General features: G+C 40.1%; 1 protein-coding gene across 5 annotated transcripts in view; it reads right to left on the bottom strand.

Moving 5' to 3' along the window:
* Positions 1-18,621, bottom strand: part of FYB2 (FYN binding protein 2) — a 116,137-nt gene that overhangs the window by 70,387 nt on the left and 27,129 nt on the right. For all 5 annotated transcript variants that reach the window (XR_004274665.1, XR_004274666.1, XM_032296858.1 and 2 more), the window contains exons 2-4: positions 10,446-11,193; positions 7,327-7,488; positions 5,571-5,604 (exon numbers count right to left, since the gene is read on the bottom strand). Coding sequence is in view for 3 of the 5 variants with exons in the window: in XM_032296858.1 (XP_032152749.1) it covers positions 5,571-5,604; positions 7,327-7,488; positions 10,446-11,193 (944 nt within the window). In the remaining 2 variants the exon portion in view is untranslated. The remainder of the gene's footprint in view (positions 1-5,570; positions 5,605-7,326; positions 7,489-10,445; positions 11,194-18,621) is intronic.

Genomic DNA, 18,621 nt, shown 5'->3' with positions numbered 1-18,621 from the left:
GAGGGTGGGTTGCTAGTTTTACTGTGGTTGCTGTAATGGCTTCGTAGGATGTCTTTCTGTTTTCACCTATTTTCCCATGAAATTTATTATTAATACAGCATTCAGAATGATCTTTACAAAATAAGTGTCAGCTTTTGTCACTTCCTGGCTTAAAACTCTCCAATGGCTTCCCAATGCATTTAGAGCAAAATCCAAATAATTTCCATGACTCACAAGATATTCCACCTCCATTTCCTGAGCTCACTGTGCTTTAGCCAAGATTCCAACCCCTTTCTTCTTCCTTAAATGTGCTAAGGGCGGTTCTCCCTTTAAAAGCTTTAGCCTTTGTGCCAGTTATTTCTCTCCGGGGATGTTCATCTCCTAGATCTTCCTTTAACTGGACTGAGTACTTAATCAGTTCTCAACCCAATCCTACTACCTCAGAGAGGTTTTTCTTGATCGATCCATAGTAGATGTACATATTTTCCAGGTAATGTGATATTTTAATACATTCATATGATGCGTAAAATTCAAATCAGGGTGATTGGAATATTGATCACAATTTTCTTTATGCTGAGAACATTAGAATTATTCTCTTCTAGCTATTTTGAAATGTACAACAGATGACTATTGTTGTCACCCTACCGATCTATCAAACACTAGTTCTTATTTCTTCTATTTAACTGTATAATTGTACCCATTAATCAATCAGAGAGGCCTTTCTTGACCATCCTAAGCTTTATTTCACTCTCAATCCCCAGTTCTTATGCTAATACTCTTAAAATTTTTGTTTATAGTACTTATTACTATGCAAATAAGGACTGCAGATGCATTTTGTTTGGTCACAGCATTGTTGTAATTATCATTATTTTAGAGGAAGGCCTTCAGTAAGGCATCTATTCCTCACTTGCACAGGATCGGCCACTCCCTACTGCCTGACACAGGTCCTAGAGACAGTCACATGATCTGCCCAGCCCTAGAAGACATTGTGTTTCCCACTCTGCTTGGGGTAGAAAGTGCAAAAACACACATACAAATATGTTTCCAAGTACTAGGCATGAAAGAAGTCATTGGGAAGATTCAAAATAAGCTTATCGGCTTAAACATTTTAAAAGCTTATGAGTATTTAAAGATGATCTTCAAAGTGAAAATACAAAATTAAAAACTTCAAGAGAGAAAATGGTAAACTCTTGAGAATTCACCCACAGAGCCTCCCCTGAGAAGCTCTGCTGTCGTCTTCTTTCTCCCAACATCAACAGCGCCTCCTTTATGTGTCTGAGTCAGATTCCCTGAGTCAGGACTATCTGACACTTTTTAATGGGAGGAGAGCCATATTTATAGCTAATGAATAAAATATTAGCCAACTCTGCTAAGTACTGACAGAGACCAGTGCTGATTGCTGCCCTGGGACTAACCTGCTTTGCTCACACAAATAGGGGCTGCTTATTCAAGAGGGATGCCAGCCAGCTTGGTTTGCATAAAAGAGTGATGACAAAGAATAATCTCCAAAGAGCCATCTTGCTGTTGGGAACTAACGAGACATTAATATTTCAGAGGTAGCAACGGATGGAGAGGCCAAGGTTTACAGAAACTGAGACTCATTGAGTTTCTTTTGTGTGTTCCATGATTGGTACAATTTATCTCACGTGGCCTTGATGAGAATAAATCAAATAATATTACTGTGCCCACTTTACAGATGTTTCTATCAAAGATCTGAGCTGTTAAATGACTTGTCTAAGGCCTGGAAGCGGGGATTAAATCTATGCCAATATGACTTCAGAATCTGTACTTATTCCTTTACACAATGCCACCTCTCATATTTTATACACAATATAAAGAGGTCCGGAAATGAAAGATGGCTATTGTAGGTGTGCTGGGTTAAGATGATTAAAATATGTATACATAGAAATACAGCTAGAACACAAAGAAAGACTCCTGTTTTATATATTATGGTTGAAAATAATGAGAGTTTTTATTTAGAGAAGCATGTAGTCCCTAGATGTTTTAAGAATTCTCACATAAAGAAGGGGTAAAGGTGATGTCTGCTGTACCAAAAAGTAGATCTTAGACAGTTGGTTGAGAGTTTGGGTAGGGAGGCCAATGTTTTTTCCAGATCAACTTGAAGGACTTTGAAATAAATAAATAAATAAATAAATAAATGTGTGTGCGTGTACGTGTGTGTGTGCATGTTATTTTATTTTGTATACTGCTATATTTGCAATGTATGTAGGTGTTTGGCCCATAGTGGATGCTCAATAAATACATGTTGAATGAATAGAATTGGCTCTGACAAAGAAAAATATAAGGCTCTCCAGGTGTGGAGCTCCTTATCAATGAATTTTTGAAGAGACTAAAGTTCTGAGCAAAGACTCTTGCCTTGCTGGGAGGTTATATAATAGCTAAGCAAGGCTTATTGAACACTCTCTAGATGCTAGGCACAGCCCTAAACACTTTAAGGTCATTATTTTATTTACTGTCAATGCAGTGGTATGAATTAGGTAACAACATCATCATCATTTCAGAAAAGTAGAAACTGAGTAGATCTTAGGATGTAGATCTTTAAGATGATGAAACTATGTATCCGAAGAAACACAGCTAGAACACAAAGACTCCTGTTTTATATATCGTGATTGAAAATAATGAGAGTTTTAACTTAGAGAATAATGTAGTACTTAGATGTTGTAAAAATTTTGCAAAAGTTTTTTTGTTTTAAGCTTTGCAGAAGTTAAGGCATGTTCCCGAGTTTACATAGGTGTTAAGTTCTAGGGCTTGGATCAAAACCCAGGCTTTCATTAGCTTTGTGCTATGTGGCTTGGCTGCATCAGATAATCAGCACATACCCTAGTAATGAGAGCCTACATATACTATTTCTAATCTAATATCTGAATGGAAGATTAATACCATGAACATGGAAGACATTTTTCTCAAACAAGTGCCAGGTTCCATGGAAGTTATAGCTAAAGCTACTGCACATTATGGCATTTACTTGTTCAAACTAACTTACCGTTGGCAAGATAAGCTCCAAACTTTTTACCGTGGCACTTAATGCATTGTAGGATCCAACCTCATCTCTTGTTTGTATATATTAGAATATTTTTGTCTGTTTATTTCCTTCTCTTTAGAGTCTCCTTTTGTCTGTTTATTTAATTCTCAACCTCCTTGCTTTCAAACATGTTCTATTTATTTGTTATAGAATAAAAATCCATTGGTCTGTCTGTTTGTCCATCTGCCCATTCAACCATCCACCCATCAACTACATCGCAAATCAACTACATGTCAGAACAGTGGTTCTATCAGGGAACAATACCCCGCCTCACCACTTTATAGTCTCACAAAAGGGAATACATAAGTAAACCCACCTAATCCTACCTATTATGCAGGATACAGCTCCAGTTCTTTCATCTTTCACAGTTTTTCTAAGTTTTCTGGCCCTTCTTTATCTCTTTTGTCTTTCACTTTTTCAGCACTATGGCCCACATCATAATCACTGTTTAGTGAAACCTCATTTCAGAGCGAGGTTAGGTTCCAAAATCAGTGGGAAAGGACAGAACAGTCAAAATGGACCCTGTAAATCCCTTAGGAAGATGGTAGGTACCACGTGGAGACTGACCAATGGGCCATCACAGCAAGTTTGTCCTGCATGTTGAAACAGATTACTGTTTCTTTGATTTAAATGCCAGAGAAGGGGTCGGCTTAGATTAGAACCAATCCATAGGAAAAACAAGTATCTAGTTAAACACAACAGTCACCTTACACTCATAATCCTACTGAGATGCTCACAGCATGAAAGAACCAAGAGCGACTGAGAGCACAGCAGAGGTACATTTTCCCTTTAAACTATCATACCGGGACTACGTTCATTGAGTAAATGGCGCAAACCATTGCCTGAGCTATTTAGATTATTTCCTGTCTTTCACATAAATGCAGAGAGAACACTTCTCCACTGACCTTTCTTGTGATGTCATTTATTTCTTTCAAAGGAACGACTAACCCAGGACTTCCCAGAGTACATAAATTGTGTCTAACACCACACCATCAGTTCCTTGTTGAACAAGATTGTCTTATCAATTTCCTGTTGTACGAGATCCTCTGAGATATGGTTCCTGTTTACCTCTACATTCCCATGTCTATACCGTTTCTATACACACAAATTAGACGTGCTGCCTCTACCTACAGTGTCTCTTTCCATGCTCTGCTGCAAATGTGCATCTTCAATACTCATTTCAGATGTTTCCTCTTCAGGGATAGGTTGATTGGATCAATACCTCATTCTTCACTCCTTCCTGCATCCCTGCCCTTTGCCAGGAAACTTTCAGCACCCTCCCACTCTGGTTCTGGGCTTGGCCACATTACTTGCTTAGACCAATAAGATGTTAGCAACTGTGACACAGCAAGGGCTTGCAAAGTGCTTTGTGATTCGGCTTGTCTTGCTTTTAGCAGCAACTGTAAGAAGAGTGTCCCTGCACTAGCTTGCTTGATGAGGAGAGACAGATGGTGCCAAGTCAAGGTGCCCAGCCATCCCAGTCAATGCAATCCTAGATCAGCCAACTGTAAGCTTCCCCGCAATGTGTGAGCCACCTCAGCCAATATCAGCAAACTTGCCTACATAGCCTGCAGTCGACTGCAAACATATGAGCAACCCCAGCTGACCCCAGCCCAGATCAGCTGCACCCCACAGACTCATGTATGCAATGAAAGTTTTATTGTTAGCATGTAGCATTACTCTAGCAATGGAGAACTGATGCTTCTGTAAAGACTTCCCTGACCCAAGGAAACGTAACAACTTCCTCCCTTGTGCAATCTCTGAATCTTATCCTTTCCTTATTACAAAACTTACCACACTTTTCCGTCATAAACATTTGATAAAGGAATAAATCATATGATTATTTGTTGTTAAGTCTGGCTTTCCTTCTAAAATGAACCTTTTTAAGAATAGGAACATCTTTGTGAGGGAGGTGAGGTATATAATCAATGAAGCTATGGCACATCTGGGTTGGAATCATGGCTCAGCAAGTGGCAAACTTTCTGAGCCCAAGTGTCTGGAGCTATAAAATGTATGGCAGCAGCAACTGTGCACCCCTCTTGAGGCAACAAAATGAGAAATCTGTATAAAATAGCCAGCTGAGTGCCTGACACATCAAAGGTCTCAATAGATATTATTTGGTTAAGTGAGTTAATGAACTGATATTTCTATGGCAAAATTCTTAGAAGAAGTGCACCAAAAATAGAACATTCTTTATCCCATTGCTGATTCCTAACATCACTCCAGCTGCCCAGAGCATTCTTTAGCCTCTAATTCGATTTATGACCATGAAGGCTGATGTTTCCATTTACTAAACCCAACTGTATAATAAAAAAAAAGTACCTCTGAGGACTATCTTTGCAACTTAATGTCAGCACATAGTTAAATGCAATTTATTTAATCTTTCATTTACAACAAAAGTTGCAGTTTATTGCTTATAAATTCACTCTTTCTGAAACCCTTCTGAGAAATACAGATTCTTGGCTTGTGCTAATTGCCTGCTGTGGGGCAGGATAAGTACCCTCTGTGATGGGCTATGTTCCTATACAACTAACGAACATGTACTCACCTCTCTGAAGGCAGGGAGTCCTCTTCCACAGTCACTGCAAGAGAAAGAGGCAGAGTGAAAAACAGGAGTGTGCAGCAGCCTGGTTACAGTGAATGATGCTTGTGCGATGACTTGACCCTATAGATAATGTGAAGAGTGGAAGCTTGCCTGTGCCCCAAACACCCTTTCCCTCCACCCCAGCACTAGGGGATGCCTGTCCTTCCATTGCAGCACTCACCCACATTTTATGGTATAATTTCTTACTTATGGGTACAATCTCTTGCGTTAGACTTTGACCTCCTTAAAGACCAGAACCCCAGTGGGGTTTATCTCTTAATCTCTCATTTCTGTCACAGGACCTGGTACAGAGATGATAGCTGCTCAATGTTTCCTTGAAATAACACTGAACATTTACAGAGCACTTCCTGGTATGCCAAGCACTGTTTAAGCTCTTTCCAGGCATCATGTCTCATTATCCACACAATAATCCTAGCAAATCAGTGGTATCCCCATTTTACAGATAAAGAAAATTATTCCCATTTTATAGATAAGGAAAATGAGTCTCAGTGATTAGCACACCCAAACTTAAATAGCTAGTGAGTGCAGGAGCTGGGATCTACAAAGTCCATTTTATCACAAAAGACTTAGCACTTTGTTCTATGTTATCTGATTAATCTTCTCCTCATTCAGAGAGATTATTGGAGGCCTGAATTAGTTAATGTATATAGAAATCACAATTATCCTTCTTTGATTTGGACATGGCCATATCAGTAAAATATACTAAGAGCCTATCTCCCCATATAGAATTTTCTTCTCAAAAATGTGGTCCCTGGACCAGCAGCATTAGCACCCCATGGGAACTTGTTAAAAGGCAAATTATCAGGCTCCAACTCAGACCAACTGAACCAGAAACTCTGAGACTGGGGCCCAGCAATCTGTGTTTTAATAAGTCCTCTAGGTGATTTTGATATACGCTCAAGTTTGAGGATCATGAAGTTAGAGTAATTTAACCATAAAGTTGCCTGAAGCAGTTAAAATGAACAAAGACTGCATTAGCTCTCTCAGTGTACCTACCATCTGCTGGTGCTGATGGCCGCAGTAAAGCAAATGTTAGCTCAGCAGTACGTTTTGTCCCAAAGTGTATGTTCACCTTGTGTTTCATTAGAGCAAACGTAAGCTAAGGCATTGAAAATGTCAACAAGATCAGATTGTGGTAGGAGTGGTGAGGGATGAGAGGTGTTCCTTTAAATAGTAGAAGAAGACACAAAATAGCACAGAAAAATGGCTTCCAAGGATGTTTCAGTTTCTGGAAGGGATCAGAGGGTTTGGGGTTGCAGGCTTTCAATTAATTACAGATCACAGAGGCCTAAGGGGGGCCCACCTAAGGATCTCAGGTCAAGTTCACACTGACTTTCTCCCTTTTCACTCCCTCCCCACTTCTCCTGCACCAATTGTATTGACAACACAGGTTTGTGGGAAACACAAAGGTTTAATGCCTCCCTGCTCAGCAACTTTTTGTTTTCTTCCTGTTGGACAGATTCCCGGTGATCAAATGCTTTGCTCTCAGGGGAAGTGGGCTGGTCCAGGAGCAATAAGCAGCCAATTCCCACAGAGATTTCCTTTCATGGGCAAGCTGCCACAGCCTCTGCATGAGAGTAAGCAGTGATGGATGTCCAGCCTCATGGAAAAGCAGCAGCGTCATTGTCACCTGGGAGAAGATGTGGAGACAGAAGTGACTCCTGATAGGCCCTATGGAGGGCCCTGTGCGGTTCCTTACCTTCCCTTGGAGTCTTGGGAACAGCAACTGGCTGCCTCTGAAAGGCCTGGAGGTTCACGATGGGAGGCCTTGAAGGCTTTTGGGGAGGAGGACCCACAGAGTCGATGGACGGCAGTGGCTTCATTTTGGGAAGGTGGTGATGCCTGACATCTGGCTGTTTTCCTGAACACAGACAGTAAAAAAATTTAGTTCTGATTATTTCCACTTCATACCTTGTTGGGTAAAACTGGTTTCCTTGCCTCCATCTCAGTCCCCTTCAATCTATTCTCCACCAACAGCCAGGGTGCCCTGATCAATAACTAAACCTGATCAGTTGCCATGCTGCTGTTTTAAGGATTTTCTCAGCATGACATTGGTCACTCCATCTCTGCCATTTCTACATCACACGGCCCCCATCTGTGTTTCTAAATTCTTTGCTTGGCATATTATATGCCTTACTTCCCCTCACTTACAACACAAAGATTTTTCACATGCATCACTGGATTCTCCACCAGATTTAGTTTAGATAGCCTTCAAAACTCTTATATATCCAAAATTTTGTTCATGTTTTTCTTGGTTCTGGAACACCACTATTCCTTTTCTTGGCAAATTTCAATTCATTATTTTAAGGCTCTGCTCCAATGACACCCCTTCTCTAGAAAGTTTTTCTTGATTTCTCACAGGCATCAAGGCCAAAATCAACATCTGATTTGTATCTCTGTAACACATTGTTAATACCCGTACATCAATATGGCGCATTGGAGGCACTGGTCTCTGTTCCCATTAAGCTTGGGTTCCTATGGGTGGGGATGATGTCCTACAGATCCCCCAGCACCAAACATGGCCTACCTCACAGGAGAGAAACTGTGACTATTAACTGAAAGGATTCTTCAAGAATTTATGACATGCAAGTAATACCAATTCTACAAAGAGGAATAAGAACTGATCTGGGATTTCTAGGGCTCACAGCCTAGGACTGGCTTCAAGGCTGATTTTGTGATGTCTGGGCACCTCTGTCCTGGAGTTTTCCAGGAAAGTTCGAATTTTATATATATTTATTCTCTGCACTCTTAAATCCAACTCCAACAGAAAGTCCAATATTATATATGACAATCAGATTTGCCCTTTACACTGAAAATAGCACAAAATCTTACATAATTCAACTGTCTTGATTTTTGATTTACATAAGACCGTAGTTGACGACATGGGCCATTCTTGCTAAAATTTAAGAAGTGGCCTAGCATTTTGCATATACCCCTGGGAGACTTCCCGTGCTCTCCTCCATAAGCTGGAAGGGAGGGAAAGCTTCCTTATTGCTACATCCACAGGGGGTTACAGCTTCAGAAACCCAGGCCCAAAGTTCCTCTCTTCTTAGGCTTTAATTACAAGTCATGTTGTCAAAAACCAGTTGTTATCAAATTAGGAAAAAGACATAGTGAATATTATCGCTTACTAATTGGGCTCCTAGTTTTTACTAGACACTGTGCTAAGCAGTTAACATAACTTATCTCATTTAACTCTCTCAATAGCTCATTTCAGAAGGTTGGTAGATAATCCATCCTTCTTTCCTTTCTCGTATTCACCCTTCTTCCCATACGTCTTTCTTCCCATGTGTCTTTTCTTCTTCATCCCTTCATCCATAACTATTTATTTACTATATTCCAGGCATTGTTCTAGGAGGTGGAGATAGAGTTGAGAACAAGAACAGATACAGTCTTACCTTCAGAAATTTTTATTCTAATAACAAGAGACTGATGGTAAACAAGTAGAAAAACAAACAAGATCATTACAGAGATCTATTTGTTCTATGAAGGAAATAAGGTACTATGCAAGTGTGAACTCTTGCTGCTGAGGCAGTACCCTTTATATAGAGAGGATAGAGAAAGCTGAACTTGGAAACTTTTATTTGAACTTAGATCCCAATGCAGCTACGAAAGCTTAAAGTAACAAGTTTTTGAGGAAGAGGGGGTGGCAAGCGCAAAGGCCCTTTACAAAATCTGTTTAAGGAACAGCAAGAAACCTAGTGTGTTGACTATGGGCAGAGAGCTAGGGGAAGACAGGTAGGAGATAAGTCGGACACGTCACAGGGACCAGCACACAGGGCCATGAAGACCACCAGGCAAGTAGCTTGGATTCTATTCTAAGTACAAAAAGAAACCATACAAGGTTGTAAGGAGGCGATCCATCCATCCACCCTTCCATCCACTTAATCAATTGTTCAACAAATTTTTTTTGAGGACTCACTCAATCTGGTCTTCTTATTCTAGGTGCTAGGGATATGGTAGCAAAACATTAGTCCTTATCTTTTTTTTTTCTTTTCTTTTTTTTTTTTTTTTTTTAGACAGGGTCTCGCTCTGTTGCCCAGGCTGAAGTGAAGTGGTGTAATTTCAACTCACTACAACCTCTGCCACCCAGGCTCATGCAATTCTCCTGTCTCAGCCTCCCAAGTAGCTAGGATTATAGGCACAGGCCACCATGCCCCGCTAATTTTGTATTTTTAATAGAAATGGGGTTTCGCCATGTTGGCCAGGCTGGTCTTGAATTCCTGGCCTGAAGTGATCTTCCTACCTTGACCTCCCAAAATGTTGGGATTACAGGCATGAGCCACCGTGCCCAGCCAGTCCTTATCCTTTTTATAACTTACATAATACTGAGGTGAACCAAGAGCTTGGTGGCAAAACCAACAGCTTGCTGATAGATTCAATGTGAAGAATGAGGGAGGAGAAGGGAAACAGAGCATGGCTCCTAAGTTTTGGCCTGAGAAACCATGAGGATAATTGTGTTGTTTACCAAGATAGACAACTGGTGACAGATTTGAGTTATAAAGAGAACACTCAGGCTCTAATGAGTTACATTACATAGATTGCCTGAATTCATGCAGCTTGTAAGAAGCAGAGGTAGGATTCAAATCCAGGTTTTCCAAAAACTATCTCACAATGTAATTCCAGAAGATTAAGCACTTTACCCAAACCCAAGATTTCAATTTAGCAGATGGGCCTAGAATATAGGATATCACACTGAGAGTTTGGAGCAATGTTGCTCATGTCACATACATAACCACTCTGAGTCAACAGGTTTTAAAGTAGGAAAACATGACGACCCCTCCCTAGCCCCTGTCCCATGGGGATCACGTTTGTTACCTGGGGCCTGGCTGGCAAGCTCACACTCATAGATAGGCTGGCAGGTGCTGCTTGCTGGGCTCCTCTCAGGATGTGGGTTTTCCCAGCTCTTCCTGATATGTTGAGAAATTAGAAAACAGGGATCTTCAGAGATGGTAAGTAATCTTTGGGGGGTCACCAAGTGCTTCTGGTAAGGAAGAGTCTGGGCTCCTTTTGTTTCCAGCTTTTTCCTGGGTTCCTCTGGAGAAAGCTTCATGCCTTTTTGTCCTTCCAGATGGAAGGACTTATTTCCACAGTTGGCAAGGAGAAGGGCTGATGACATTTCACTTTTCTGAGCTGAAACCTTCTCCCAGTTCCAGAGTTTGTTTCTGAAGCTACTGGCCACCATTACTTTTTCCTTAGTGGTTATCTCAACATTTGATTGAGTCACATCGAACAGCAGAGAAGCTTTCTGTGAACTTACTGCAGAAGATACAATGGACTTTCCTAGAGGCCCTAGGGAGTTAGAACATTTTGAAATTTCACTCTTCTGAGCCAACTTTATTTTCTGACGTTGAAGAGGCTGGGACTCACTACTGGAACAATATGGTGGAAGCTGCTTGTGGTTGGATGAGAGGGGTTTTCCATTGGTCAAAATTTGAGATGACTGTGTGCCTCCAATGTCACCCTTTGGAGAAACACCTGCTGGGAATTTAATAGGTCCTGGAAGAGGTGGAGCATCAAGATTTTGAAATTTGGCTCGAAGTTCCTTGAAGTTTATTACCCCTTCCTAAAGCAAAACAAAAAACAAAAAACGAAACAAAAACAAAACAAAACAAAAAACAAAAACAAAAAGCAAACAAACAAAAAACAAGTGTCTTATTATTCCAAGAAAAAAAACAATGTGATTAGCTGATCTTACTGTACCTGAGATCTCACTGATCTCACTGTGTTAAAGTGCTCTAGCTGTTGATATAAAATGCAACTGCTTACCTCATGGGCAATGTTAGCCAGCAATGCTGTTGTCTATATGAGATAGAATGAAAACACTGTTTCTTTCTTAAACACTTCAGGGATGTTTAATTTTCTCATAGCATATAAAGAACACCTATAGATAGTACTAAAAACAGCAAACTTTGATACAAACTTTTGAGGGCTCTCCACTGTCTATAAAAATAAATTCCAAACTGCTTTATACGGAATTCAAGGTTCTTCACAATGTTGTCCCAACAAGCTCAAAAGTTGGTGGAATTATGATCTCCAACCACAGCTAAACACGACTAACCTTAAACCAAACAGCACTACTTGTAATTTTCTTAGACCCTCCTACTCTCTATCACCTGGAGTTTGCTTTGTGTTCTTCCTTCACCAAACGCATCCCCATCAGCTTGTCATCACCTTTCTTGCAATTCACTGCCTACTTTGCCATCAATATTTCACCTAGGGAATGTAATTCAATATGCAAAAAAATAATAATTCCATTAAAAGTTGGGCAAAGGACACGAACAGAAAACCTAATACTGCATGTTCTCACAAGTATGAGCTAACCATTGAGTACACATGGACATAAAGATGGAAAGAAAAGGCACTGGAGACTACGAGGGGGTGAAGGAACATGGTGGGGGTAAAGGTTGAAAAATTACCTATCAGGTCCTATGCTCACTACCTAGGTGATAGAATCATTCATACACCAAACCTCAGTGACACACAGTTTACCCGTGTACAAGCATGTGCATGTACTTTCTGAACCTAAAATGAAAGCCAAAAAAAAAAAAAAAAAAAGCTTTCACCTGTGGATGACAGACATATCTAACTTCTTTCCTGTCTCCTTGGTACTTCCATAGCTTTTTCTATCTTGGCTGTTGAACTTAACATTATGGAGGGGAGAAAAGAACAAACTTTGGAGCTAGACAGACTTATGTTCATATTAAGACTCCACTCTTTCTCCTCTAGGAAAATATGTTGATCTTCCCTCCAAGTGCCTCATAAAAAATGAGTCATCAAACAGTAGAAGGATTAGAGCCATTATATGTGAAATGTCCATTACGGTGCCTGACACACAGTAGGTCCATGCTAAATAAAAAGTTCTTTATCAGAGGCCAGATAACTCTCTTGCATTTTTAACTCTCCTTGGGAAATGATCATGCTCTTCCCTCTAAATTCAGCTTCTATTCACTATATGAAAATTGTGGTTGTAATGGGAGCCCAGTCTTTGGGGCAGAGGAAGGAGCATGATGGGTTTATACAGGGAGCTGACTGGTGGTTGGGACAGGTAGGTGCAGGCTTAGCTCCTGCTCCATGTTCTTCCTGTTGCTCTTTTTTCCTCCCACCTAGACTGCATTAGATTTTTTTTTTTTTTTTTTTTTTTTTTTTGAGACGGAATCTTGCTCTGTCGCCAGGCTGGACACAGTGGTGTAGTCTCAGCTCACTGCAGCCTCTGCCTCCCGGGTTCAATCGATTCTTCTGCCTCAGCCTCCCTAGTAGCTGGGACCACAGGTGCATGCCAAACGCCTGGCTAATTTTTGTATTTTTAGTAGAGAAGGGGTTTCACCATGTTGGCCAGGATGGTCTCGATCTCTTGACCTCGTGATCTACCTGCCTCGGCCCCCCAAAGTGCTGGGATTACAGGCGTGAGCCACTTCGCCCAACCCGCATTAGATTTTATAAGTGTGTTTTGTCATCTTTTGCTTTTGCAAGAGGTAGGATAATGTCTAGTGGAGCCATTGCAAAAAATAAGAGCCATGTTCCTCTCCTGATCATCTTAAAGGTTTTTAATTTCATGTACACAGACCATCTCCATGGCAGTGACTTTTGATTTCGCCAGCTTAGGAAATGTTGGGCAACCTTTTCTCACTATATTTACAGTTGACTCACACCTGCCTTCTGAAGTTTTCGGAAGGGAGGGAAATTGAACAAGAAGCATGAAGCAAGTGTCTGGGAGCTTAAGTGCATGCATTCTCTCTCCTTTTTTATCTCTTTGTTCTGTCTCTCTCTCTCTCTCTCTCTCTCTCTCACACACACACACACACACACCCAGCAGACAAGTTAATTCAACTACACTTTCTCTCCCCTGACATAGCAGAAGCCAGCACTGGGCATGAAATCAGGGGATCTGAGTGTGAGACTCTGTTCGCCATTTTCCATTTATGTGCCTTGGGCAATTCACTTCACTTCCTTGAGCCTTATTTTCCTTGCTATAAAATGAAACATATTTCTGACAGCAGTTCAAGGTTATTGTAAGAATCAAATGAGATAACTGAATATACACACCTCCATGATAAATATTTTTAAAATTGTGGTAAAATACACATAAAACATGCCATCTTAACTGTTTCTAAGTGTAGAATTTGGTGGTGTTATGTAGATTCACATTGTTGTGCAGCCAATCTCCTGAACTCTTTTCATCTTGCAAAATAAACTCCATATCCATTAAACAATTCCATATTCTGCCCTCTCATTCTACACTCTGTCTCTGAATTTGACTATTCTAGGTATTGTATAGGAGGAATCATAAGGTATTTGTCTTTTTATAACTGTCTTATTTCCTTCCTTTTTAAGGCTAAATAATATATCATAGTGTATATATAACACATTCTGTTTATTCATTCATCCATCAATGGGTAGTTGGGTTGCTTCCATCTCTTAGCGATTATGAATGATGCTTCTATAAGCATAAGTGTACAGATATTTCATTGGGACCCTATGTTCAATTCTTTTGAGTGTGTTCCCAGAAGTGGAATTGCTGGATTATATGTTAATTCTATTTTTAATTTTTGAGGAATCTCCCTTCTGTTTTCCATAGCAACTGCACTATTTTACATTCTCACCAACAGTGTACAGGTATTCCAGTTTCTCCACATCTTCACCAACACTTGTTTTTACAATAGCCATCCTAATGGGTATGATTTTGTCAGTGGTTAATATTTTTAAATTAATACAATGATTATTTTCAGTTCTTCACTATCTGAAGTCACATGGACTACTACCATACAATGTTATTGCTTAGTAGATTTTAGTCTCTGTAGGATTAATTAAGCAAAGCCCTATGAGATAGAATTATGGATTTGATAACCTCCAAACCAAGATCCTGTGCAAAGATCACTGGTTTGGGGGGAGCAAACCTGATTATACCTGGCTCTTTACTCTTTCAACACATGTTCATTAAGTATCTACATCCAGACCAAACATTGTTTTATACAGTCAAGGGCTCTGTTGTAATGTCAAGGAGAGGCAGGAAATAAGCAATTACACAAGAAAATATTAGACACAAAGTGCTATGTGGAGAATTAAATGGATTATGCAATAGTGACTCAGTGCCTACCACCAATTTTCAGAGCTACAGTAGAAAAGTAATTTCTTCTCTCTAGCTCAGTCTTACCTCAAATTAGAGGTTGATCTGGGTGGTCTCCGAAACCCCTTCTGGCTCTAATATTTAGATTTTATTTTCCTTACAACCAAAGGGAAATAGATGTGATGTATTTTGTTTTTTATTATTCATCAGCCATAGGTGGAAGTTCAGGTGTGAGGACATGAGGAAAACTACATGAAGATGGTTTGGAAGGTGGCCATGGGGTCCTTCTGGTTAAAACCGTGTTTCACTTTTCAGCTGCCACCCCTAGTCAGTCCCCAGATCCCATTGATCTGGACTCTTAAGCAGCCCATGAACCCCTCTTATTCTTCCTCACTTACTGCTTGGAATGAGTTCTTCATGGTCTCTGCTTCCACTCTTAGCCCCTCTAATCCCCCATTTACTCAGCTGTTAGACAAACTTCTTTAAAAACAAATCTGATCATACAAGTCCCTTACGTGCTTTAAAACCTTCAATTTGGCATCCCCAAAGCTTTCAAATAAGCTCAAACTCTTGATTCGCATATAAGACTCCCCCTAATCCCAACCCTCTTAATGCTCCAACATCACACTGGGGCTTCCCCCAGCACGCTTTCTTCCATATAGCCTCACCAAATTGCTGACATTCTTCCAAACCTGTTTTGCCCTTTCATGTAGCTGTAATTTTGAATGTGCTGTCTCCAATGCTCATCTTTCTAATTTCTTCAACTAGCAAATTCCTGCTTGTTCAAACTTAAACTTGTGTCATCTCAAAATATTTATTGATTTCCTACTATGTGCTAGATACTAGGGTTATGAAGATGAATGAGGAATCCGACCTTTCAGAACTCAAAAAATGAAGGAGACAGACACAAACTGGTTGTTTTAACATAATACAGGGACTTATTAAATATATAGCACAAAGTCTGTGGAGGGAACATAGAAAAGGGGCTTATGATGCAAATCTGGTTGCCAAGCAGGTTTGCTGGAGGGGATTTCCCAGCTTAAACAGTCAGCCAAGCAAAGAACAGAGGAAGGCAGTCCAGAGCGTGAACACAGAAGGCACAGCCTTGGGAACAGCATGACATATAGGGGAAGCAGCGGCAATTCCACGTAACTGAAGACCCAGTGTGCAGTTATGTGAGCCTGGGGAAGCAAGGAGAGGCCAAGTCTTAATGTCATTGGGCTTAATCTTCAGAGTCAGTGAGGCGCTACTGATGAGTTTCCTGGTGAGCAGCTAAAGGCAATTTCTAACTGATTCCTCTTTCATGATCACTCTATGTAAAGCAGCATCTCTCCTTCACTCTCTAACTACCTTACCCTAGGTATAGACTGGCTCATCCAACCCTTTCTAGTGAGCCTTCCCCTAGCACAGAGCCTGGAAAGCTTGGAACTACCACTCCCTGCCACTCTTTCAGCTGGAATTCTGCCCGACAGAGGTGTCCATGGCTTGAGAAATGAGCCCCTGAGGGTATGGCCACTCAGGGGAGAGCATATGCTTTGGGGAACAGCTGTTGGCAGACATTCCCATGCTGTGCGATGGGTAGCAGCATCGGTGGTTCACACAGGAACTGCCCCGTTCCCTTAGCCATAGCATCTAAGCTTCTTCCCAGTTCTGGGAATTCCTAAAATTCCTAAAAGGATTTGCTTTTTGTAAATCCTTTTCCATTCATATTTACAATAACAGATTTGGTTATCTGCAACAACAACAACAAAAACACTGGCCAATACAGCCTGGTTTGTTTTTCTTTATAGCACTATCGAAACCCAGCATAGGGTCTGTCTCCCTCCATCGGAATGTAAGTTCTTGAAGGTAGGGACTTTGTTTGTAGTTCAGCATTTGCCCACTGCTATAGTGCCAGTGCTTCAATAAAAATGTGGTGAAGGAATGAATCCTCGATTCACAAGTCTTTCAGAACATCCTTAACATGGGGCCAGTATCCTATTTATCTTGGTATCCCCAGCAGTGACAGAAGTGACCCACAAAATCTTGGGTGAATGAGTTAATCAGGGAATAGATATTTAGAAAAGTTAGCTGGTTCACGTAGTACGTGAGCCGTAACTCAGCAGAATCTTAATTTTTTTCCTGCGTCATCTTTGTGAAAGTAATTTAGAATGCCCAAGGAAACAAATGATCTAACTGCTATCATGTCAAAAGACAGCCCTAAAAATAGCCCTGGAAAATAGCTTGGTACTTCTGATTTGTACTGGGCAAGCCTCAAATACCTCATCTGGAAAGTACAGGCCAAAACAATCCCAGAGATATTGTGGGAACAACCTAAGATAAAAGACAGTGGTGTCCTCTAAGCAGAGAGGGTATATCTCTTTGATATGGAAATTAACCAAGAAGGTAGCGTTCAAGAAAAACAAAGATATTACTGTTTCAGAAGAATGGAGAGACCAGGGTAAAATAGTTGGAAATCTGAATCTCAGCCCTTTAAGTGTGGCAGTTATATTTAGATGAATGTATTTAGCCACTAGGGAAAGAGACTCCATCAAACAGATACCTTTTATTCAATGTTTATGTTACAGAAATCGAAGGAATAATCATACAATAACAAAAATGGGCAGACGCATGATATTACCATATACCAGACACTGTTCTAAGCACTTCATATACATTAACTCATTTAAACCCATGTATTCTCAGGATACAGACAAGGATTGTGAGGCATCCAGGGCCTATGTGACCCGTCCAAGGTCATGCAGCAAGGAAGGGTCAAAGCTAGGAATCAAACTCATACAAGCTGGCTTTGGGGCCCATATGCTCTATTCTGAACTTCTCCAACCCAAGAATTTGCTTGGTGGGCCTAGAAAATTTTTTGGCTACAATTTTCTAGACACAAGCTAATACCTGATCATGTGAGCATAAATGCTGTAATCTTTTCGTGGGAAGATTATTTTCCACTTTGCTAGTTTCATAGAATTGATAACTATATTTTTTTCCATTCTCATCATCCTTATTAACAACTCTTATGTATGATATCTTAATTGATTTCCGCAATAACCGCACCAATTAGGCATTGTTACTGGCTCTTTTTTATAGGTAGGGCAGCAAAGGTTAAGTAACTTTCCCCAGGTTATGTAGTTAGAGAATGATACAGGAATTTGAATCCAAGTCTGTATAACACCAGGACTGTTTTTATTTATTCTGCTAATATCCCTTTCTTATAAATTGAGCTCTACTTTAAAATTCCTCCTTTAATTCATGAAAATATCATAATCAATTTTGTATATGTCACATTTACTTTAGAGATTATTTAAAAATGTGTAGGTCTAATCACACCATTGAAACAAACCAAAATCCCAAGAAGCCAATTTGCGTTGGCTTTTAAGACACTTTTTCAGACGTTTTGTTATTTACACTGATGTGAACAAAACATTTAGTTAATATAATTGGCAGAGCTTTTAAAATTTTAACAAATAACATGGCCATTGTGACCATGTATCTTGGACTTTTCAAGGTAGCTTTTAGTTAATATAATTTAAAAGATGATGGAAAAATGCAGAACCAAATAACAAAACTCAGTGTTATACTCTTTCAAAGTAAATTTGCAGGTGATAATAAATTGCGTCAAATCACATCTAGATCTCTGCTTTATAAAGCATGACAGAGACAGCTGTTCCGTCCTTTCCTGAGTTTACCCTGCTGCAGCAGGCTGCTAGGTAACCCTCTCTATGTCACAGCTCTCTGCCTTATATCTTCAATGGCATTCACTGTAGATGTAAGCTGCCTTGGACAAGGACTGCAGGTGCTCAATAAGTTAGTAGTGACTTGGTAAGTGAATGTGGTCATAAAAATATACCTAAGTTCCAAAAGGAGAAGATACTATTTTATGCACATTTTTAAACTGGAAAATAAAGGTTAACTCATTTCTGAATGTCTGCATAT

The sequence above is a fragment of the Sapajus apella genome, unplaced genomic scaffold (genome assembly GCF_009761245.1).
Source record: "Sapajus apella isolate SASKATOON/1434 unplaced genomic scaffold, GSC_monkey_1.0 scaffold36, whole genome shotgun sequence".
Taxonomy (NCBI): domain Eukaryota; kingdom Metazoa; phylum Chordata; class Mammalia; order Primates; family Cebidae; genus Sapajus; species Sapajus apella.
The sequence above is the reverse complement of the archived record's forward strand: the minus strand, read 5'-3'. Positions and strand labels throughout refer to the sequence as shown.